General features: G+C 52.8%; 1 protein-coding gene and 1 long non-coding RNA gene across 7 annotated transcripts in view; one reads left to right on the forward strand and one right to left on the reverse strand.

Moving 5' to 3' along the window:
* The window catches only part of LOC135230660 (uncharacterized), a 33002-nt gene extending 14188 nt beyond the window's left edge, over nt 1–18814 (forward strand). Inside the window, exons 2-3 of the long non-coding RNA XR_010321229.1 lie at nt 14625–16127; nt 16318–18814. This is a non-coding gene — a long non-coding RNA (uncharacterized LOC135230660). The remainder of the gene's footprint in view (nt 1–14624; nt 16128–16317) is intronic.
* On the reverse strand, nt 34–21875 carry TYK2 (tyrosine kinase 2). 6 transcript variants are annotated; one of them, XM_064280630.1, is made up of 23 exons: nt 21680–21875; nt 15642–15765; nt 15324–15471; nt 14831–14994; nt 12329–12695; nt 11610–11675; nt 11378–11535; nt 8717–8825; nt 8436–8625; nt 8256–8359; nt 7970–8152; nt 7802–7889; nt 6578–6720; nt 5624–5759; nt 5386–5540; nt 4555–4705; nt 3826–3923; nt 3127–3319; nt 2697–2815; nt 2113–2285; nt 1787–1904; nt 794–904; nt 34–721 (listed from the first exon to the last, which is right to left on the reverse strand). In XM_064280630.1, exons 1-23 carry the CDS (start codon nt 21873–21875, stop codon nt 572–574), a joined length of 3444 nt encoding a protein of 1147 aa, XP_064136700.1. In that variant the 3' UTR covers nt 34–571. The 6 variants fall into 6 exon arrangements, with proteins under 6 accessions (XP_064136700.1, XP_064136699.1, XP_064136698.1 ...); XM_064280629.1 differs by having other exon boundaries at nt 34–706; nt 6593–6720; nt 11610–11813; XM_064280628.1 differs by having other exon boundaries at nt 6593–6720; nt 11610–11813.
* Between the last annotated feature and the right edge of the window lie 1183 nt (nt 21876–23058).

The raw sequence follows: 23058 nt of genomic DNA on the forward strand, positions 1-23058 counted from the left end.
CACCTGAGGACACACAGGGAGGAAGGGGTGAAACTGGCAGTCTTATCTACAGGGCATGTGGACCCCCAAAGACTCTGCACTCAACTAGTAGTTACTAAGTGCCTTCTGTGTACCAGGCAACAGTCCAGGTGCTAGCTGGTGAGTCAAATGTGAGTAAACGTTAAACAGATGAATTCAGCCTCCTCTGCCAAGTGTCTCATGCTAACTGCAGTCCCCAAGAGACCAGACCTCAGTCGGCCTGCCTGGCTGAACAAGGTCCCCAAGGGCCACAGCCTCCAGCAGAGGAAAGAGAAGTTCATTACTGGCCCAGAGTGGGGAGTGAGTCCAAAGGGCAGGGCTGGGAGAAGGCAAGAGGATCAGATTCAAGGGCTTCAATAGCACCCTGCCCCACCCTTCCCAGCTCCCTCAGGGACCTGAGTCAGGCTCACGTCCAAAGAAGGCAAGTTAGTTCACAAAGGCAGGGTCTCCAGAAAGGAGTAAGGCACAGGAGTGGGTGTGGAGGACTCCCCCCGGGGTCCATCTTGGGTACTGCCTGGCCCAACCTCCTCCCACACAGAGCTGCCAGGATGCCTCAGCACATACTGAACACTGAGGGGGCCTGGCCTTGGTATTTCTCATGGACTGTCTTAAGGATGGGGATGAGGTTCTGGAAGGTCGGGCGGAATGAGGCCTCTGCCTCCCAGCAGTTCTTCATGAGGTAATAGATCTGGGAAAGGAAAAACTGGGGCTGGGCCTTGCTCTCTCTGCAACCCACTGGCAGAGACGGAGACAAGGGGAAGAGAGGACGTCTCACCTCACAGGGACATGCCTCAGGGCGCGGCAGCCTCTCCCCTCGTTCCAGCAACTCAGTGAGCCTCAGCACCGTCATCTGTCCCTGGGTGAGGCCTAGGAGCTCGATGAATTTCTAAGGAAGACACAAGACGTGGTGCTCTTTTCAAGAGGCAGGGCAACCTAATGGTCAAGAGCTCACATGTTAGAGCTGGACTGCATGGGTTCTAGGCTCACTTCTACCGCTTCTCAGCTGCATGACCTCAAACATAGGGTTTCACCTCACTGGGGTTCAGTTTTCTCATTTGTAAAATGGGGCGGTAACAACCTCCACTGCCTGGGCTTATTGCGAAAGTTAGGTAAACTAACATAAGTTTGAATGAAGTGTTTGCTGTGACTATTAAACCTCATAGCATGTTGTTTTTACTTGCCCAGAATCTTCTTTTCTATAAAGATTTCCTGAATTGCTTGGGGATAAACACTTAACATATTCCCAGGCTCCTTCCCCCAGACCTGGCCAGTCACTGTGGTCCATGGCTATACACTGATTGGCTCTGCGGTAGACACATGAGCCAAGCTGGGCCAATCAGCGAGAGCCCTGAGAATTTTGCTGGAAATAGAAGGGCTCCTAGTTCCCTCAGGTGAAGAGATGGGGGCTACCTTTGCCACAACAGAGGAAGAGTTGGCCAAAAGGGGTGCTCCCATAGAGAACAGAAGAATAGAGAGAGAGAACGAGTCCTGATGAGAGCTGAGAAACTAGATCAAGCCTGCCCCCAGCCACCCCTGGAGTTTGCAGATATGTAGCAGAATCGGCCATTCCTGTTTTGCCTAAGTCCATTTGAGTGGGGTTTCTGTCACTGACACACAAAGCTCTCTGCACTATGAATGGCCCATTTTACAGATCAGGAGCCCGTGTCAGGTTATAACCACTTGCTAGGGTGGGGGTTAGGCACTGAGATTCGAATGCATGCCTTCCTAACTTCTCTGGTCAACTCCGGGGTCAGGGCCTGGCTCTCACCAAGGGGGGGCTCTGGCTGAAGTCACAGCGGGTCAGCAACTCATACAGGGTGACCCCAAAGGACCAGACGTCAGATGCATAGTAGAACTTACACTCCTTCAGGCACTCCGGGGCATACCTGGGGGGAATGGGCACTCAGGTTTGGGGGCCGACGCAGGTGGAGAGGTCAGAGCAGGCTCCAGCCCTCATCTAAGACTGAAGGGCTCCTCTGGCCCCTACTGGGGCCCCGCCCCTTAAAGGGCAGTTTCATGGGGGCCAACATCTGTCTTTTCCACCCGGCCTGCTCCAGGGGACCCTGGCACCCCCGCCTCGCCCCGCCTGGTCACCAGAACACGGGGCTGTCCCCGTCCTCGCGCACGCGGTAGTACTCATGGCCTTCAGGCACAGCCTTGGCCAGGCCGAAGTCCCCGATCTTGACCAGCCTGTCGTTGTCCAGCAGCACGTTGCGGGCAGCCAAGTCTCGGTGGATGTAGTGCTGCGCGTGCAGGTAGGCCATGCCCTGGGGGCGGGGCGAGTTAGATCAGTGGGAACTGAAGATGGTCACCAGGATGGCTGGAGGACAGGCAGCTCAGGTGTGCAGGACTGCAGGTCTCAGTCCAGAAAGCAGGCTGGATGGCAGGTGGGGCGGAGCAAAAGGAGGCAGAGCAGGGAAGCTGGGGCGGGGGCGAGGTGGGGATGCTGGGACTGGATGGGTGAATTGGGAGGGACCAGGCCTGCTGGGCGTGGCCAAATTGGTGAGGCCAGTCCTGGCAAGACTAGGCGTGTTGGGAGAGTGGCCAAGGGAAAGGAAGAATGGATGGGGTCCTGGAGGTATCAGCTCAAGAAACAGAGCCCAAGCCGAAAGAGCAGAGACAAGGCTGATGAGTGAACAGAAAGGGACCACTTCGGGGCAGGGGAGGGGCGGGCCTACCTCACAGATCTGCTGGGCGAAGAGCAGTAGCTGGGCCAGCCCCACACTGTGCCGGGGCAGGTAGTCTCGGAGGCTACCCAGGGGGACGTACTCCATGACCAGCTGCACCGACTTCTCGCCTGCCACGGAGAGGAGCACCCGTGGGGACAAGTAGAGGAGGGGCCAGCCCGCCCACCCAAGCTGTGCTCGGCCATCTCTGGGCTCGCAAGCACTGCCCAAGGTGGGGAGGACAGGCCAAGTGCGTGTACACCTGGCTCTGCCCACAGCTGGGACGGACCTCTGCCCATTCCAGACCGCGACCACATACAAGGAAGAGCCACAAAGGCCCAGGGCCCTCCAGGTGGCAAGGAGGCAGCCCGCCCCGCCCACCATGACTCAGCCTAGAGTTGGGAGGCTCCAATTGGCCAGGGCGGCCCGCCGGTCCGCCCACCTGGGTCCTCGCAGCAACCCTTGTACTTGACGATGTGTTCGTGATAGAGCCTGCGCAGAATGTCGATCTCACGCTTCCAGCCCGAACGAAGCTGGGGGCCGCAGCCTGCCTTCAGGGACTTTACGGCTACCATCTCACCAGTGCCATCGTTAGTCGGGTCATAGCAGTACAAGCTGACCTTGCCAAAGTGACCCTGGCCAGAGCATGCAGAAGGATCAGACCCATCCAGAAAAGCTACGCCCCTGCCTCCCAGACCCCGTCCCTCAGCAGGTATGTTTTGCAAAGCCCTAGGTCACACCTAAACAGCCCTGGTGACACAAAGGTTATAAGTGCTCAGCTGCTGAGAGGTAGGCAGTTCAAACCCACCGGCCACTCGTGGAAAAAGCCCTGGCAATCTGCTCCGTAAAGATTACAGCCTAGGAAACCCTATGGAGCAGTTGGGTCGGAATCCACTCGACAGCATCTAACAACAGGTCCAACCTACTCCGGTTGATGGGTTTCTTGAGATCTAGACCTTCCCTGCAATTCCCCTGGGCCTCCCTGGAAGCTGAGAAGTTTCTAGATCAAGCCTCGCCCACATCTGCCGAGAACCTCCTCCAAGGCAGGACGACTTTCCTTAGGGAATCCCCAACTCCTGCCCCACCAGGTGGACTTCCGGCAGCTCAGGCCCCGCCCCCGGCTTGCAGGCCCGGCCCTCACCTCGCCCAGCTCCCGGATCTTTTTCAAATAGCGCTTGTGGAAAACCGTGGGGTCTGACGCTGGCAAGTCCGGGCTCACAGCAGAAACGTCAACAAGATCTAGAAAAAAAAACCGCAGAGGACAAGGCCAAGCCTGGCCCTTTTCTGGCAGGCCCACTTTTTGGGGGGTACAAGAAGTGAGCAACTGTTCCCCCAGCATCCTATCCCAGAGCTAAGGAAACCCTTTTTTTGGCAACAGCAGGAAAATTCCAGGAAACCCTGGTGGCGTACTAGTTAAGTGCTACAGCTGCTAACCAAAAGGTCAGCAGTTGGAACCCACCAGGCCCTCCTTGGAAACTCTATGGGGTAGTTCTACTCTGTCCTCTGGGGTCGCTATGAGTCTGAATCAACTGCAACGGGTTTGGTAAAATTCCATTTCCTATCCCAAATGCACAGGGTTGGCTGCATCAAAACCGACACCTGGGATGTTCTGAAATTTGGTGAGGACACCAGCTTTTCATCAAGACAAAAAAAGAACAAAAACTGGGAGGATCTAATTCCCCTGAAGAAATTCTCTCTCTCCCTCCAAGCAAAACATTCAGGAGGGCTCGCAGCAGCTGCTGGTCCTTGAGTGAACTAGCACAGGGCACACCCCTTGAGCTGGGACACCTTGGTTCACTGCAGGGCCTCAGCAGGGATCCCAGCCCCAGGGGCCCTCCTCCCAGGGCCCTAGATCTGGGGTGGCGCTCACTGTGGGGCTGCAGCCGAGTGAGGTCGCGCAGGATGATGCGGAAGGACGGCCGCTGGGCTGGCTCGTAGGTCAGGCACTGGCTGGTGAGGGTGGCTAGCTCTGGGTACGAAGGCTCAGGCAGCTGATGCTGCTTCTGGTAGAAACGCTCCTTCTGTGGGGGAGGGAACCTCAGGAGTCAGTGCCTTGTCCCTGGACTGGGTCCCCTTCCCCATGGGGCAGAGTCAACCCCAAAGCAGCAAGGCTGGACTGGCCAGGTCTGTGCCCTTGTCATTCCCATTCTACAGATGAGGCTACTGAGGCTCGGCAATGAGGAGAGGACTTGCCCATGCCCACAGAGCTAGGAGTTGAACCCAAGTCCAGCTGACTCCGCCATGCTGCAGCTTCCCCCTACCTCTGCTCCTGACCCCTCATCCCTCTACCCCCAGGAAGCCCCTGCAAACTGCAGCTCCCTGGATGCCCCAGAGCCTCAGCACAGGCTGTGCCCTCTGCCTAGGCTGCCCCTCCTGCTCCACTCACAGGACAATCCTGAACTTCCACGACATCTTCTCTGGCAGCCTTGCTAGAACTCTCAGGCTGGGTCAGGGGCATCCTCTGGGCGCCCCCCACAGCTGTGTCTTCCCCATCACAGCCCCATTCACTCCTGCCCTGCAGCCTGTCCCTGACTGCCTTTCTGGGCGTCAGGCACTGCTCCTAAGCCCCACAACCACCGTGTGTGGTTGGGATGACAGTTACCCCCAATAGACAGAGCATTACCTGAGGCCCAGAGCTGTCCTCACTCTTCACAGGTGCCCAGCCTTCTTTGTAGGGAGGCTGGGGGTCCCCTGGACATACCTCAGAAGGGCTGCGGCCCTGCAGGGGGGCCTCACCGTCAAAGCAGATCTCCAGGAGGGTGGCACCGAAGCCCCACTTGTCGGCCGCAGTGCTCAGGCTGTTGGCCCCACCGGGTAGGCACTCAGGGGCCATCCAGGGGATCCGCTCCACCCGCTCTGAGGGTCAGGGTCAGAGGTCACTGAGGGTGTGGAGCATAGGGGAGGCCCACCCCTGTACCCTGGCCCACCCAGGTCCTCACCCTCCCTGGAGAGGGTGCCCAGGCCCACGCCAGGGTCACTCAGCTTGATGAAAGGGCTGGTGCCCTCTGCCAGGCCCGGCCGGGCCAACAGAATGTTCCTGCCACACACATTGCCATGAGCCAGGTTCTTGTCCTCCTGGGTGGGCAGGAGAGGGGCAGGGTCACTGGGACAGAGGGAGGGCAGCAGACCCCACCCCCAGTCCCCACCCCATGCGGCCCCTATGGGACAGCTGGATGGCAAAGACATTCACTGTCATTATCAGAATACCAGTACATTGTCATTGCAGCTAAGTAGCACTGGTTACAGAGCTGGTGGCCAGGGCTCTTGGCTGGGTACAAAAGGCTGGAGGACCCCACTGCTGTTCTCACCCCCATGCCAGGCAGCTCTTTCCCCAGGGCCACGGCCCTGGCTGTTCCCTCTGCCAGAAGTGCTTCCCCCAGATGCCCTCAGGGCTCCTTCCTCACCACCTTCAGGTGGCCCTGGGGAGGCCTTTCCTGCCCTGCCTGCTTCGAACTTCAGCTTTTCCCTAAACTGAAGCAACTCCTTATCCTCCCTTTTTGGCATTATTCTTACTACTTTCTAACATATCATGTAACATACTTATTGCTTCTTGTTGGTCCTTCCCCAACTAAAATGGCTACTGGCAGGTCAAAGATTTTGGTTTTGCTGCCTGTGGTGTCCCCAGGGCCCAGGGGTGCTCAGTAAACACTGAGTGCAGGAGTAGCAGCTCAAAAATGGGGGTGACTGAGCAGGAGGGGTGGGGGACGAATGGCAAGAGAAAGTGCCACAGGGCCCAGGACGCCAGGCTGAGGAGCTAGGTGTTCTCCTGAAGGCAATGGGAGCTGGGGAGGTCGTGGCCACGGCCAAGATCTCCCAGGGTCTACGTGTGGACTCAGGCCTCCCCACCCCAACACCAAAGCCGCCCTGGCCCTCCCCCATCAACCCAGGCCTACCCACAGGCCACAAACCAGGTAGCTGAGGGCGCTGGCCAGCTGCTGGGCCACTGCCACCTTCCAGGCCACAGGCACATGGCCTCTCTCCCGCCGCAGCCACACATCCAAGGGCCCATGCTCCACATATTCCGTCACCAGGATGTCTACAAAGACCCAGACCACCCCCTGGCACCCGCCCTCCAAGGCAGGAGAGGCTGTAGGCTGGGACCAAGGGTGTTGGAGCAGAGGTCAGGCGGGGTTTGGTCTGGTTTGGGAGTGTGTTTGAGGAGGTTCTGGAGAAGCAGAGAAATGCAGGGTGGAGCATGGGCTGAGGTGGGTGCAGGGAGCAGAGGGGTGTGATGGCACTTAGGGAAGGGTGGGGCTGGGGCCTGGAGGAGGTGAGTGTTAGTGGTAATAGGCTGGGAACCGGGGTTGGGTGTAGGTCGGTGGAGGGTGAGGGTGGAGGTCAGGGGTAGGCCTGGTGTTGGACTGGAAAGCAGGAGAGAGATAACATATGAAGTTATACTGGCAGGGCTGGGAGTGGATAGTACAGGGATTTTAAGGGACACGCAGTAGGGGTAGAGGTAGAGTGGGCTCTGAGCAGGGTTGAATTGCAGGGCTGAGGTCTAGGGGATCAGGGTGCACACCAGGGCTGGGTCACACAGAGTCAGTGCTAATGAAGTCAGAGGAAAGATAGGGGCTGGGTTGTAGAGGGTTTTGGGTGGTAGATGGAGACTGAAATGGAGTTAGCACTCATGGTGTAACCAGGGTGTAGGGTCAGGGTACAGTGAGGCCTGGGGTGCTGGCAAAGGTCAAGGTGTAGTCAGGAGCTGGGGTCTAATTTGGGAGTTCAAGTGTAGCCAGGGGAAGGGACGCAAGTTGAGGGTTGGGGTGTAGCCAGGGTAAGGGGTGCAAGTCAAGGGTTCAGGTATAGCTACGGGAGAGGGTGCAGGTGGAGGGTTGGGGTGTAGCCAGGGGAGGGGGTACAGGTGGAGGGTTGGGGTGTAGCCAGGGGAGGGGGTACAGGTGGAGGGTTGGGGTGTAGCCAGGGGAAGGTGCAGGTGGAGGGCTGGGGTGTAGCCAGGGGAAGGGGTACAGGTCGAGGGTTCAGGTATAGCCAGGGGAGGGGGTGCAGGTTGAAGGTTGGGGTGGTAAGGGGTCAGGGTGCCATTAGGGGTCGGGGGACAGGCCAGGGACTGGGTATAAGTGGGAGCTGGCCTATAAGCAGGGGCAGGGGGCACTCACTCTCAGAACCATGTACACAGATGCCGTGCACAAAGGCCAGGTGCACGTGGGAGACCTGGCTCATGAGGCTGGCAATCTCGTAGAAGGCCTGTGGAGACGGAACAGGTAAGGTGGCCGCCAACCCTGACCCCACTCCACAGACACCAGGGCCCAGCCACGCTTACTCACCAGGGTGATGTCATGGTGACTGGGGTCCAGCACCTTGAGCACCACTCGGAGCTCCTGCCCGCTGCCCCTACTGGGTGAGAGGGGGTCCCCGCCTTCCTCCTTGTCCTCCTCAGAGTCCCTGCCCTTCACACGCAGGAGGCCCTCATACACATTGGTCCTCGTGCCCTGGCCCAAGTGGGACAGCTGGGGGAGCACAGAAAACGTCACCGTGACAACAGCTAGCTGCTGAGCTGCCAGCACCCCATGCTCCCAGGCACAGGTGCACCCCCCCTCCCAACGCACACACCTGGGTGATCTCCTCCCGGCAGACCCGGTGGAAGCTGAGCTGGCTGAGGTTGAGTGGCCTGGTGCTGGCCGCAGGCCCCCGCATGATGATGAGGTTGGAGAGCTCTGGGGGTGAGGGCTGAGTCACTGGGGGCTCCCACGGTGGGAGATCCCACCCCTACCCTGTGGCCCCCTCAGGCACCTCTTGACAGTGGCAGGCAGCAGCGCCGCAGGGAGAAGCAGTCATCCCCAACACGCAGTGAGCAGTCCTGCAGGGCGGCCCGTAGTGCCCCTACACTGGGAAAGGACCGGTCCCAGCCCTCCAGTGTAAAGGTCCCAGCCTGCTGCTCGATGGTGAACTTCCGTAAGCGCAAGCTCCGTGAGCCTTGTGCCTGGGAGTGGAGTGGGGGTGACAGGGGTCTTGGTGAGCAAGGATCCAGGCAGTGAGTGCACCTGCCCCAACCTGGGGCTGCCCAGGCCCACCTGGTCACGCTGGGCCACGGTGAGGATAAGGCGGTAGAGGTGGCTGCTACTCCAATGGATGAGGTAGTGACCGTCCTCGGGCTGGAGCTTGGCCAGCACAAATGGATCCCTGAGGGGTGGGCAAAGGGGCACCATCAGGCCCCCAGGGCCACTGCAAGACCCACACCTGGCGACAAGGACACACAGAGGGGCACACACCCAGCTGGGACAAATGTCAGACAGCCGCTCACATGGTGACAGTGACCCTGGACACACACACATCCAAACATAGCAATTGTCACAGACATGGTCCCTCACACAGACACAGGCACATGCCCGATCATCACAGCTGTCAGACACAGCTGCTCACACAGTGACACACTAAGACAGGAAAATACCCATCAGACTCAGTGACACAGATGCCAGATGTATACACATGGCCACAGCCACAGCCGCTCACAGGATGACACACAATCGGTAGCCAGTCACACATCCAAAGGACAACAACCACAGTGTTATAGATTGAATTGTGTCCCCCCCAAAATGTGTGTCAGCTTGGCGAGGCCATGATTCCCAGTATTGTGTGACTGTCCACCATTTGTCATCTGATGTGATTTTCCTATGTGTTGTAAATCATGGTTCTATGATGTTAATGTGGTGGAATTAGTGGCAGTTATGTTAATGAGGCAGGACTCAATCTACAAGATTAGGCTGTATTTTAAATCAATCTCTTGTGAGACATAAAAGACACAAGCAAGCAGAGAGACAGGGGGACCTCATACCACCAAGAAACAAGAGTCAGGAGAATAGTGTGTCCTTTGGACCAAAGGTCCCTGCGCTGAGAAGCTCCTAGTCCAGGGGAAAACTGATGATGAAGACCCTCCCCCAGAGGTGACATAAAGAAAATGCCTTCCCTTGGAGTTGGCACTCTAAATTCAGACTTTGAGCCTCCCAGACTGTCAGAGAATAAATTTCTGTTTGCTAAGGCCATCCACTTGTGGTATTGCTGTTATAACAGCACTAGACAGCTAAGACACACAGATAGAGCTGCTTACACAGTGTAGAATGGCCACACAGGGGCACTGACATCACAGACTCAGATGACAATCACCACACAAATAGGCACGCACAAGGTTAAGACAGCCACAAGGGCCCAGACAGCTATACATGCAGTAGCTCACACAGTGACGTGGCCCCAGACACCTGTACCAGCAGCACACACCCAGCCATGACAACAGACAAAGCCACAGGCCTTACAAAGTGAAATGGCATTTCGCTCGCCCCCTGGTATAGGACTAGGGTCGAGACCTCCTTAGACACCTCCAGGGGCAGGGTCCCAGTGTCCTAGCTAGGAGAAGGGACACCTAAGCACAGGGCCAACCACCAGACAAGCTGATCTTTACAAATCCTGACCCAGTGGCATGCAGGACAGCCACACGCGTACCTGACGACCACATAAGCACTTAACACTCAGTCACACGAGTCAGAGTTGCTCAGAGATAACATACAAATTGTCAAAGGAGACAAACCAGCACAGACCTAAGTACCCACACAGACATCTGAGTGGCCACTGGCAATTGTGCTACTCCTACACATAAAACCAAACCAAACCCACTGCCATCAAGTCGATTCCAACTCACAGAGACCCTACAGGACAGAGTAGAACTGCTCCAGAGAGTTTCCAAGGAGCACCTGGTAGATTTGAACGGCTGACCTTTTGGTTAGCAGCTGTAGCACTTAACCACTACACTACCAGGGTTTCCACTTCTACACGTAGTCCTCCCAAAATCACCCACCCTGGCCCATACAAAAACATGCTATGACGATGTCAATTACAGCCACTAGAGCAGTGTTATGGATTAAATTGTGTCCTCTCCAAATAATGTACTGAAATCCTGTCTGCTATACCTATAACTCTGATCCTGTTTGGAAATAGGGATTTCTGTGTACGTTAATTTGATCATACCCAGTAGGGTGGGTCCTAAATGTAATCACTTCTCAGTTATAAAAAGAGCAGAAGGGACACAAACACACATACAGGGGAAGACAGACACCATATGAAGATCACCTACAAGCCACAGAACCAAGGAAGACCACAGGCTACCAACAAGGAAGGAATTGACATGGCCGACACCCTGATTTGGACTTTTAGCCTCCAGAGCAGTGAGAGGATAACTTTCTGTTCCTTAAAGCCACCCACCTGTGGGATTTCTGTTTCAGCTGCACACAAAACAGCTGTTATACATCCGGACATGTACGTACAATGACAGTCCCAAACACACTCATGATGGCTCAACTGCCCATACCCCTGTTGTGTGCACATGCACAGACATACAAGCACACACACACACGTGCACACACATACTCATGTGTACACACAGATGCACACACGTGCAATATGCACTCATATGTGCACATGTGCACACAACATATGCATACACTCAAGCACATGTATGCACACACGTACAGGCATACACACAAGCATTCACACGATGGGACACACACAGGTGTGAACATGTGGACCCATATGTACACAGCTGAGATATGTAAGCAGGCACACATACAGTGAAAAGTAATGCACACACATGCATGCATATACCACATTCAAGTCACACAAGTCCCTACAGCTCACAGTCTCGTTCGCTGTCCAACCTGCCCTGTCCTGACCTGCCCGGCACTCACAGCAAAGGTCCGTGGATCCCATCCTGGATACTCATCACCAGCCGTGGGGGAGCCACCTCATGGCACAGGTAGTGGCTTGAGTCGACCGTCAGGCGGAAATAGCCATCCACCAGTGACACGAAGGACAGGGCCGTGGCCCGGGAGGGCAGAGTCAGCTCCTGCAGGCAGGGGGACATCAGGCGGGTGTCCCAGACCCCAGCTGGCCCGGCCTGGCCCCAGCCCCGGGCCCTACCAGGCACTTGTTGTCCTGACAGTAGACGCTGACATGGTGCTCCTTCACTACCAGGTGGCTGATGTCCTGGAAGTCACAGAAAGAGGCCCAGGGCAGCCCCTTTGGCCTGCTCGCTGGCTGGAGGTCCACCTCCTGAGCCTGGGCTTTCTTCCCAGAAAGGTTGGCTTGAGGATTCCTGCTGCCACTGCCGCTGCCACCAGAGCCCTGGAAGCCCAGCATGTGGGCCGATAGAAGGAGCAGGCTGTGCCTTCCTTCCCCTGCACGTTCCCCACAGGACAGGTGGGAGCCAAAGGCCGGGGACCTCCTCAGGCATCGCCCTACTGACCCAGCCCCTATGGCACAGGCAGGACAGGGGACCCACCCCCAGAAGATATACATTTGAGAAGCCAGAACCTCAGGGAGAGCAGAGAGATGAATCCTAGCTCCCTCCCAGATGCCTGGTCCCCAGAGCCACAAAGGGACTCTCCAGAGGTACAGACCCCAGAAATCAGTGATTCCCCAAGAAACAGACCCCAAGGGACAGACAGACATACCCCTAGAAACCAGGGGACAGGCAGACACACCCCTAGAAACCAGTTTCCTGGAGCTACGTGGGGAAGACAGCCACACTTTACACAAACACATTTGCACACTTAGACACATACGCATGTGTGCCATGGAAGGCAGGAGACCCCCACCCACCCACCTGGACCCCCAGAGTGGATGAGTGCCCTGCTCACCTCTGCCTGTACCGGCCGCCACTGAATGCCCCCGGTGCCTGTCACCAGCACCTCGTGGGTTGGGGGTCCCAGGGCAGACTCCTTTCCGGGGTCCAGAGTGGCCTGCCCGTGGTCCTGGATGTAGCACAGCTTCCCCTCAGCCTGGGCCGGCAGCTCCAGGTGGCATACCGGTATGTGCTCAGTGGCAAAGCAGGGCGCCAGCCGCTCGAGCGTGGCCAGGTACTTGACCATGACGAGCTGCTGGGAGAGATGGCTGGGCTGGAAGGCTCGCAGGAACTTGTGGAAGATGCTACGCAGGCGCAGTCGCGTCAGCGCGTTGTGCTGCTGGATCTGGCTCCGGAAGGAACGTGGGATGCAGTCTTTGAAGCTGTGGGGACAATGCGGAAGGGCTGGTCAGGGGCCTGGGCTGGGGGCCTGGCTGGGGGATGTGGGGCAAGCAGCTTAACCTCTCTGAGCCTCAGTCTAGAAATGGGCGCAGTGTTTGAAGGCGGAAAGAAAAGATGATGCGGGGCCAGCACGGGGAGGCTGGGGTGATGGGGGGCCCAGGCTCAGGTTTCTGGAGCAGACAGCTGGGAGGGAATCAGCTCTTGGGCAACTTCCTTGGCTTTAAGGGGCTCTGTTTCCTCATCTGTAAAATGGGGATCAAATAGTGCCTGCCACTGGGGCTGCTGAATGAAATGAATTATGCAAAGTGCTTAGGATACGGATCAGACTTATCAAGTATGTGAGTATCAGTCTCTGGGTGGTGCAAAAAGTTAACACGCTCAGCTGCTAACTGGAAGGTTGGTGGTTCAAGTCCACCTGGAAGTGCCTAAGAAGAAAGGCCTGGAGATCTGCTTCTAAAAAATCAGCCATTGAGGGATCACAATAAGGGTCCTGGACAGAGTGGTGTAAAAATGTAGAACAAAATTCAAATTCACAAAAAAAGACCAGACTTACTGGTCTGACAGAGACTGGAGGAACCCCTGAGACTATGGCCCCCAGATACCCAGCTGTCTCAAAACTGAAGCTGCTCCCAAAGTCCACCTTTCAGCCAAAGATTACACAGGCCTATGACACAAACAATAACACACGTGAGGAACCTGCTTCTCAATTCAATCAAGTATATGAGATCAAATGGGCAACACCTGCCCAAAAGCAAAGACAAGAAGGCAGGAGGGGACAAGAACATGGGACGAATGGACCCAAGGAACCCGGGGTAGAAAAGGAAAGTGGGGGAGTGCTGACACAATGTGGGGACTTCAACCAATGTCACAAAATAATTTGCGTATAAATTTTTGAGTGAGAAACTAACTTGTGCTATAAACTTTCACCTAAAGCACAATCCAATTTAAATAAATAAGTCAGCCATTAAAAGCCCTATGGAGCAAAATTCTACTCTGACACACATGAGGTCACCATGAGTTAAAATCAACTTGACAGCAACTGCCTGTTTTTTTGATTGTCAGGCATTATTATTAAGGGAGAAGTCACTATTGTTTTTATCATCAATATGATTATCAATAAAAGACACCCTGTCCTTGCCATCGAGTCAATTCCAACTCATAGTGACACCGTATGACAGAGTAGAACTTCCCCATATGGTTTCCAAGGCTGTAATCTGTATGGAGGCAGACTGCCACGTCTCTCTTCCGCAGAGCAACTGGTGGGTTTGAACAACCGACCTCTTGGTTAGCAGCCGAGCACTTAACTACTGCACCACCAGGGCTCCTTTTGATAGCACGACAGGGACTGGAAAGCAGGTCCTTAAAGACCCAGCTCCTGTGCTGCCTCCTCCAGGAGGGGTGCCCTGGTTGTCCCAGCCCTTACTGCAATGCAGGGATACACAGTGGCTGTCACTGGAGGTGTGACTGGCTCGCAGTTCCCTGACTCCTGCCTCCTTCCTGCCCTTGAATTCTAATGAGTTCTCAAAGCCAGTGGGCTTTGAGGATCTGCCCATTCCCCACCTCCCTGCCTGTACCTCCTTCCACTCTTCCCCTAGCTCACTCTGCTCCAGCCACACTGGCCTCCTCGCTACTCCTCCAACATGCCAGGCATGGTCCAGCCTCAGGGTCTTTGCACTGGCTGCTCTCTCTGCACAGCATGCTCTTCCCCAGATACAACCCAGACACCCTCTTTCACTTCTGTCAGATCTTTGCTCAAATGCCATCTTCTCAGTGCAGACTTCTCTGACTCCCCTGCACTCCCCAGCACTCCCACGCCTCCTTCCTGCTTAACTTTCTCCCCTTGGATTTCTCACCATCTGAAGCCCGGTACATCTGACTTTTCTAATTCTTTTCTCGCCTGTCTCTTCCAGGAAATGGAAGTTCCAGGAGGGCAGGGCTTTTTGTCTGACTTGCTCAGTCTTGTGTCCTCAACACCCAGAACCTGTGCCAGCACACAGCAGGTACTCAATAAATGTTTGTGGGATGAAGCCATCGCAGGATGCAAAGACTCCCCTGCCCGCAGATGTCTGGGATATTTTTACCCTCCATGAGGTGCCCTTGCCCCATTCCCAGACACCTGATCTTTTTAGCCACCTCCTCCAGGGAGACACCGCGGTGGAGAGCAAGGTGGCAGAGGTGCAGAAAAGCCATGCCCAGGCTCTCATTCTTAAAGTGGTGGATCTCCTCCTCGCTGGACAGCTCCCACAGTGAGGCCACGTCATTGACAAACTCATGCTTGCCCTGGGGGTGGGAGAATCAGCAGAAAGGGAGGTATGAGGTCCTGTTCACTCCCCTTCAGGACACCTTGGGGAGGGGAAGGACGATTGTGTGGAAAGGGCAAACACAAAGCATGCACACGTCCTCTGCCCAATCCTGTGCCCATGGCAGACATCACTAATCAATCACAGCACTCTTTCCCATGCAACTCTTAGAGTCCCAGAATAGGCAAAGATTCCTGGATGGCATGAGTTGAAATCTACTGTCAGTACTGAATTGGGGAGTGAAGTGGGGGTTCCTCAATGGCTCATGAGGCCCCCCCAAATAGTCCCGCCCCCCAGCCCTGCTCACACCTGCTCAAAGATATATTCAAAGGAGGCTGGATCTAAGAATTGCAGCCCATGCTCTGCTTGATCTGAGGAAGACTCGGCCCCAGGGGGCCCACAGCGGTACACAGCTGGCTCCTGAGGGTTCATGCCATGCCAGTTCCGGAAATAAAACCTGTAGGTAAGGAGGAGCAGGGCTGGGGCTCTGAGTGCTATCTCACTGCCCTGCTTCCAAAGCCACTGCCCAGGCAATGGAAACAGGGGTCAGCACAGCTTCAGCTCAGCTCAAGGAAGGGGAGCGACAGGGACAAAAGAGGACAAGCCTCCCCAGGGTTCTTTGCCTACCTCATGCGGAAGTGCAGATTCAGGCTGGAGTCTCTGGGGACCTCCAGGATGTGGTTTGGGGGTAGCCAGACTTGGCCCTGGGCATCAAAGAGGGCGAACAGATTGAAGCAGAGTGGAGTGATGCCTGGGACAGGGGAAAAATGAGGCTACAAGTCAAGTCTCCTGCTGCCATCAGCCCCACGAGCCCCCAGACCCTCCGCCTCCCTTCACATGCCCTACCTGGACCTCCTCCCCTGCCTACAGATTCAGTTTACGTTGCTCATGGGGCAGAAGACAGGGCAGTGTGTTGACCATACTGTGGCCTCACAGGAAGACATTTCCCAGCCTCCCTTGTAGCTAGGTTGGAGCCATTGGACTGGTTTCAGGACAATGGGATGTGGGCAGAAAGGATGAGCACATTTCCAGTGGATCAATAAGCCCTCCTGCCATCTTCCCTGCCCCAGGAATGTTGGAGGCCCCTTGTGCCAGGTGGCAAAGCTACAAGAGGTAAACCACCTGTCCTACATTAGATTTTATTAGGTAAATGATATGGATTGAATTGTGTACCCCAAAAATATGTGTTGTAAATTCTAACGCCTATACCTCCAGTTGTAATCCCATTTGGGAATGGGTTTTCTTTGTTATGTCGATGAGGAAGTATTAGTGTAGGGTATGTCTTAAATCAATCTCTTTTCAGATATAAAAGAGCAGATTAAGCAAGCAGTGACTGGTGAAAATAGATGCCAAGCCACATGAAGATCATCGAAGAATAGAAGTACAAAACAGACAAGGACCTTCCTTTAGAACTGACAGAGACAGAGAGAGAGCCTTCCCCTTGAGCTGGCACCCTGAATTCGGACTTCTAGCCTATTAACTGTGAGAAAATAAATGTCTGTTTGTTAAAACCACCTACCTGTGGTATTTCTGATTACAGCAGCACTACATAACTAAGACAGTAAATCCATCTTAAGCCAGGAAGATTGGGGCGGGGAGGTGTTGCTTGTTATTGCAGCAAAACCTACCCTAGGCTAACACAACTCTACAAACCACTGGCACTTTGCCTGGTCTCTCCCAGACATCCAGCCCTGAAGAAACACCTAACTACTTCCCAGCTGTCTCTCCTTGGACATCACAGGCCCCTTAGACATACCTTGTTCCAAGCAGATCTCATCTGCAATCCCCAAACCTGCCCCTCCTCTCCCCAATTCTTCAAGCCGGAAACTTGATCCTTGTCCTTAATTCCTCCTAGCCCCTCCACATTAGCTCGGTCATGAAGTCCTGCTCTTTCTGCATCCTCCAACTCTCTGTGATCCATCCACTTCCCTAAATCCAAAGCCCAGCCCCAGTTCAGCCTCCTCACTTATCTTCCAGCCTCCAGGCTTGCCATTATTTCCACGCCAGCCACCCAAGCTGCATTCTTTATGATACACGTCATTTAAAAGATTTACCTAAAATAGCCCCTTCAGAATCATTTATAAACACCGTGTACCAGTCACCAGATAAAGAAAACTTTGCAAATACAACTGAAGTGCCTGCCTACATTTTCCTCCTTCCTCCTCCCCCAAAGAGGTAATTGCATGCCTGGGCTAGTGTTTCTCATTTTCATATCTTCCAAATCTAGTCAGTCTGTCAAACTGTGGTGGCTTGTGTGTTTCTGCGATACCGAAAGCCACTAGTATAAATGCCACTGGTATGTCAGATACCAGCAGGGTCAACCATGCTGGACAGGTTTCAGTGGAGTTTCCAAACTAAGACAGACTAAGAAGAAAGGCCTGGAGATCTATTTCTGAAAATCAGCGAATGAATATTGTCTGATACAGTGCTGGTGGATAAGCCCCCTAGGCTGGAAGGCACTCAAAATACACAATGGCCACAACAATGGACTTGAGCTTACCAAGGATTATAAAGATGGCACGGGACTGGGCAACACTTTGTTCTGTTGTACATGGGGTCACCATGAGTCAGAACCAACCCGATGGCAACTAACAAGAGACAACAGATCTAGTCTTGAGGGTTATAAACTTTAAATGTGTGGTACCATATGGTAGGTTTCCTTCTGTAATTTTCTTTTTCATGCTATAAAAGGTTTTACAGCTTCATACATGATATGTCTAACTTTGGCCTGTTCCTTTTTCCTCGCTGTATAGTATTCCAGTCTTGAACCATACTATAATTTATGTGCATCTTCCCACTGATGTACTGGGATAAATGCAGCAACTCTAAACATTCCTGTATGCATCCCCTGGATCACATGAGTGGTGTGTCTCTACGGCGTGTTTCTAGGAGTGGAACTGCTTGGCCTCAAGGAACGGACATTTTAATTCAATTGAAAAAATCCAGTTCATTGCTGTGGAGTTGATTCTGACTCGCAGTGACCCTACAGGACAGAGTATAGAACTACCCCATCGGGTTTCCAAGGTGGTAATCTTTACTGAAGTAGACTTCGGCATCTTTCTCCTGAGGAGTGGCTGGTGAGTTCGAACCACTGACCTTTTGGTCAGCAGCCAGGTGCTTAACAACTGCACCATCAGGGATCCTTTCAATGCAATTAGATAATGTCAAGCTGCTCTCCAAAGTTGCGGCATTCAACTGTACTGGCCCCCCGCAGGAGAATGTCTCCCTTGTGACAGAACTTCCTGAAGAGCCAATCTCACTCTTGGCCTTAAACTTTCCATTGTTCCCCACTGAACCCTGAGAAAGCCCAACCCCCTCAGCGGACAGTAATCATTATCTGGCCCCTCCCAGTTATGCTAAGGTTTCAGTTCTTACTTCCTCTTCCAAACTCTCAAAATCAACACTCTAAGGTCTTTTGCTTCCTCAAACAGGACATGTCCTCTGGGCCCTTTGTACCCATCAGAACCTCTGTCTGGCATGTATCATAACACCTGGCATACCCGTCAAGTCTTTTAAGAGCCAGCCATTGTGGGGAGGTAAGCTGAGAAGGCTTTCCAGAAGGAAGGATATGTAAGCAAAGTCCCCTGCGAGAGACCTTCCCCTCCTCTGGTAATTAAGTTGTACGTCTGAGCACATCTACTGCAGGCTCTCTAAGCTCTTCCACGCAGCTGGTTCCCCACGGCCCTCAGGAGAACATTTAAACTCTAAACTCCTCAACTATTAGTCTCTACTCATCTAGAGCAAGAGAATAAAGGAAATCAAAGACTCAAAGAAGAAACTAGTCCACAGGATTAATAACCCACATGAATCACGGCCTCTTCTAGCCTGAGACCAGAACTAGAAGGTTCCAGATAGAATGGGAGAAAAACATAGAAGAAAATCCAAATTGCTAAAAGAGGCCAGACTTAGTGGACCCACAGAGTCTAGAAGAACCCCTGAGATTATCGCCCTAAGATACCCTTTCAACTTGGAACTGAAGCTACTCCTGGAGACCACCTTTCGGCCAAATGAGAGATTGCCTTAAAAAATAAACAATATCACCTGTGAAGAATGTGCCTCCTTAAACAATCAACTAGATGAGACCAAACGGTCAACATTTACCCAAAAGCAAAGACGAGAAGGGAAGGAGGGAAAGGGAAGCTAGATCAATGGAAAACGGAACAAACAGAATGGAAATAATCAGAAAGCTGATGCATTGTGAAAAGTGTAACCAATGTCACGGAACAATTTGTATAAAAATGTTAAATACAAGAGTGAGCTATTTGTATCAGGTGGACACTTGAGACTGTGTTGGCATCTGCTGTCTGGAGGGGGGATGGGAGGATAGAGAGAGTTGGAAGCTGGCAAAATTGTCACGAAAGGAGAGACTGGAAGGGCTGACTCATTGGGGGAGAGAGCAAGTGGGAGTACGGAGTAAGGTGTATATAAACTTATATGTGACAGTTTGACTTGATTTGTAAACGTTCACTTGAAGCGCAATAAAAGTTAATAAAAAAAAAAAGAGGGTGATGAAGTCAAAGGCTATCTCCCCTGCTGGCCTTAAAGAAGCAAGCTGCCACAAGTTCTACAGCTGCAAGGATGTGAATTCTTCCAACAACCACATGAGTTTGGAAGAGGACTCAAAGCCTCAGCAGAAAGCCCAGCCCCAGCCAACACTTTGACTGCAGCCTGTGAGACCCTGAGCAGAGGACCCAGCTAAGTCACGCATGGACTCCTGACCCATGAAAACTGTGAGATAATAAATGTATGCTGTTTAAAAAAAAAAAAAAAATTGTTAAATAGGAACCTAATTTGCTCTGTGAGCTCACCTAAAACACAAGAAAATACTTTAAAATTTTTTTAATTTTTTTTTTTATTGTGCTTTAGGTTAAAGTTTACAGCTCAAGTTAGTTTCTCACACAAAAATTTATACCCATATTGTTATCTGACCCTAGCTGCTATGCGTATATGGTGACAGCACACTCCCCCTTTCCACCCTGAATTTCCTGTGTCCATTCAGCCAGCTCCTATCCCTTTCTGCCTTCTCATCTTGCCTCCAGACAGGAGCTGCCCATCTAGTCTCGTGTGTCTACTTGAACTAAGCACACTCTTCATGAGTATTATTTTATGTAGAACACAATAAAACATTTAAAAATAAAATAAAATAAAAAATTAACTCTAAACTTCTCTCTCTGGAGTGTAAGACTGGCCCCAGCTCACCTCTCCCCTGCTATCTCCCACCTGGACGTGGCCTCAGCCCTGGTCCCTTGGCTCCTAGCCTTGCTGTGAGCACTCTGTTCTCACAGCAGGCATAGGAGTCTGTGCACACCTGAGCCAGGACACATCCCTCCTCTGCTCACAGCCCTCCACGGCTCCCATCTTACTCAGAATGAAACCCAAAGTCCTCTCTGAGGCCCACAAGGCCCTATACAACCTGCCCTTCCCCTCCCTGTCCTCACCTCCTCTCATCTCCCCTTGCTCCTCCACTCCAGCCACTGTGGCCTCCTTACTAATCCTGGTGTCTACCTCAGGGCCTTGGCACAGGCTGTTCCCTCTGCCTGGCACCCTCTTTCCCCAGATATTTCCACAGCTCCCTCTCTCACTTCCTTAAATTTTGGTTCAAATATCACCTTCTGGCCAAAATCAAAATATTAACCCTATAATGGGTTAACTGGAACAAATAGAAAGAGAACAGCAAAAGAAGCTCTCAGGCACCAGAAGAAAGGAAATAATAAAAATTAGAGCTAAATTAAATGAAATAGAGAATAGAAGAGCAATTGAAAGACTTAATGAGACCAAAAGCTGGTTCTTTGAAAAGATCAACAAAATCGATAAACCACTGGCCAAACCGACAAAAGAAAAACAGGAGATGAAGCAAATGACCCAGATAAGAAATGAGATGGGTGATATCACAAAAGACCCAACTGAAATTAAAAGAATCATAACAGAATACTGTAAAAAATTGTACTCCAACAAATTTGAAGACCTAGAGGAAATGAACAAATTTCTGGAAAACACACTACCTACCTGAACAACACAGAGGTAGAACTAAATAAACCTACAACAAAAGAGGAAATTGAAAAGGTAATTAAAAAACTCCCAACAAAAAAAGAGCCCTGGCCCTGACAGTTTCACCGGAGACTTTTACCAAACTTTCAGAGAAGAGTTAACACCATTACTACTAAAGGTATTTTGGGGCATAGAAAAGGATGGAATACTCCCAAACTCATTCTATGAAGCCAGCATAACCCTGATACTAAAAGCACATAAAGACACCACAAACAAAGGAAATTACAGACCAATATATGAACATAGATGCAAAAATCCTCAACAAAATTCTAGCCAATAGAATTCAACAACATACCAAATATCACCTTCTGAGGGAGGCCTTCCCAACTACCCCCAGACCCCACCTCTCTCTGCTGCTGAGTTTTGGCCATAGTATTTATTGCCCTCTGGCCTCCTGCAGTTGCCTAATTTACAGTGTTTCTCACTCCCTTCCCCAGTAGAAAATCAGCTCTACAAAAGTAGGGATTTCGGACGGGCATACAATAGGTGTTCTCTCCATGTTTGCTGAATGAACTGATGGCAAGACTGACAAATGTATGGATGAGGCCCAGCTGTTGCCTTGCTGCCCCACCTGCTGTGGGGTCAATGCCCCCTCCCCCACCATGCTGCTGACTCACCGATTTTGTGTGCGATGTAGATGCAGACCTCCTCGGCTGTCAGTGAGGCTTCGCTGAAGGTGACCCAGGGCTCCCCACCACCGGGGCCAGCCCAGTGCAGGTGTACCCTCAGGACTCCCCTGCTGACCATAGGCTGAGCTCCGTTCCCATCAGGCTTGCTGCCACGGGCGGTGGCTCCCCACCGGCACAGTGGCATGCTCTGGACAGTGGCTCAGCTGGAGAAGAACTGCCTGTCAGCCCCCAGACTTCGCTCTGAAGATGGGGTCAGGGTGAGGTCTGTCCCAAATCCCTCCCCACACCGACGCTTCAGCCTGGGGGTCCCCTTTAGCATCTCGGTCTTCTACCTCTACCTGTCCAGGTTGAGGCCTTGAGGAGAAGATTCTGTTCTCCCTTCCCATGACCTTACCCAACGCTACTGAGTCGATTCTGACTCATAAAGACACTGTAAATCAGAGTAGAATTGCGGCATAGGGTTGCCAAGGCTATAATCTTGACAGAAGCAGACTGCCACATCTTTTTCCCTCGGAGTGGCTGGTGGGTTCAAACTGCTGACCTTTCAGTGCACAGCAGAGTGCTTAACCACTGCACCACCAGGACTTGGAGTACATATTCTCACCTCAGGCACCCTATTTCCTCCCCCAGCCTTGGTTTCCATATCTTTTCAAAAGGGTCAGGGTATATATCCTTACCTATTAGATCTCTCATGAATGTTAACAACATAGAATCACCCCCCTCTTGACAATTTGCACCAATATAAAAATCCCTTCTGGCCCCACCTCCCCCAGGTAACCAAGCAAGCAGGTGTGGTCCAACAAACCCGGGGCGAGTCCTGGAGGTCCCTGTGTCAACTCAGGCAAATCAGTTAGTCACTCTAGGCCTCAGTTTCCCCATTGGGAAAATGGAGATGCTGAAAGTGTTGCCATCAAACGGTGGTTGTGACATTTCAACACAATTCTGCATGTTATTCGTTCAGTGCAGGCCTTGGTACATGCATGAAAAAACGACAAATGTAACAAAAACAAGAACAGAATCACTACGGTTGATTTCATCCTCATGATCACTTTTCTCCTTCAGGCCAAGGTTCCTGCTTCCCACATCTACCTCCATGAGTGACCCCAGCTGCTCCTGACTCCATGGAGCTGAGGAGGGGTGGCATCCAGCTTAGTCCCCCCAACCCAGCCCCGGGGACTTTTCCAGAGAGGTTCCCAGTATGGCCAGGGAGGGAGCTGTCAGCAATTCCACCAAGTTACTAATTTAAGACACAGTAATGGGAAGATGAAAATGCAGTAATAAAGCAAAAGATCAGCTTTTCCTGAATCTGCCCGTGGCTGGGCCTGTTTATCCATCTGGAAAATAGGGATGTAACAGCTTCTACCCCA

This window comes from Loxodonta africana, chromosome 3 (assembly GCF_030014295.1).
Source record: "Loxodonta africana isolate mLoxAfr1 chromosome 3, mLoxAfr1.hap2, whole genome shotgun sequence".
Taxonomy (NCBI): Eukaryota; Metazoa; Chordata; class Mammalia; order Proboscidea; family Elephantidae; genus Loxodonta; species Loxodonta africana.

Coding starts and splice junctions, on each gene's coding strand:
- TYK2 (XM_064280626.1), bottom strand. CDS start 21,875: ATGCCACTGTGCCGGTGGGGAGCCACCGCCCGTGGCAGCAAGCCTGAT. Junction 14,995..15,323: donor TTGAATATATCTTTGAGCAG/GTGTGAGCAGGG, acceptor TCCCACCCCCAG/GGCAAGCATGAGTTTGTCAA. Junction 8,360..8,435: donor CTGCCTGCCACTGTCAAGAG/GTGCCTGAGGGG, acceptor CCTCACCCCCAG/AGCTCTCCAACCTCATCATC.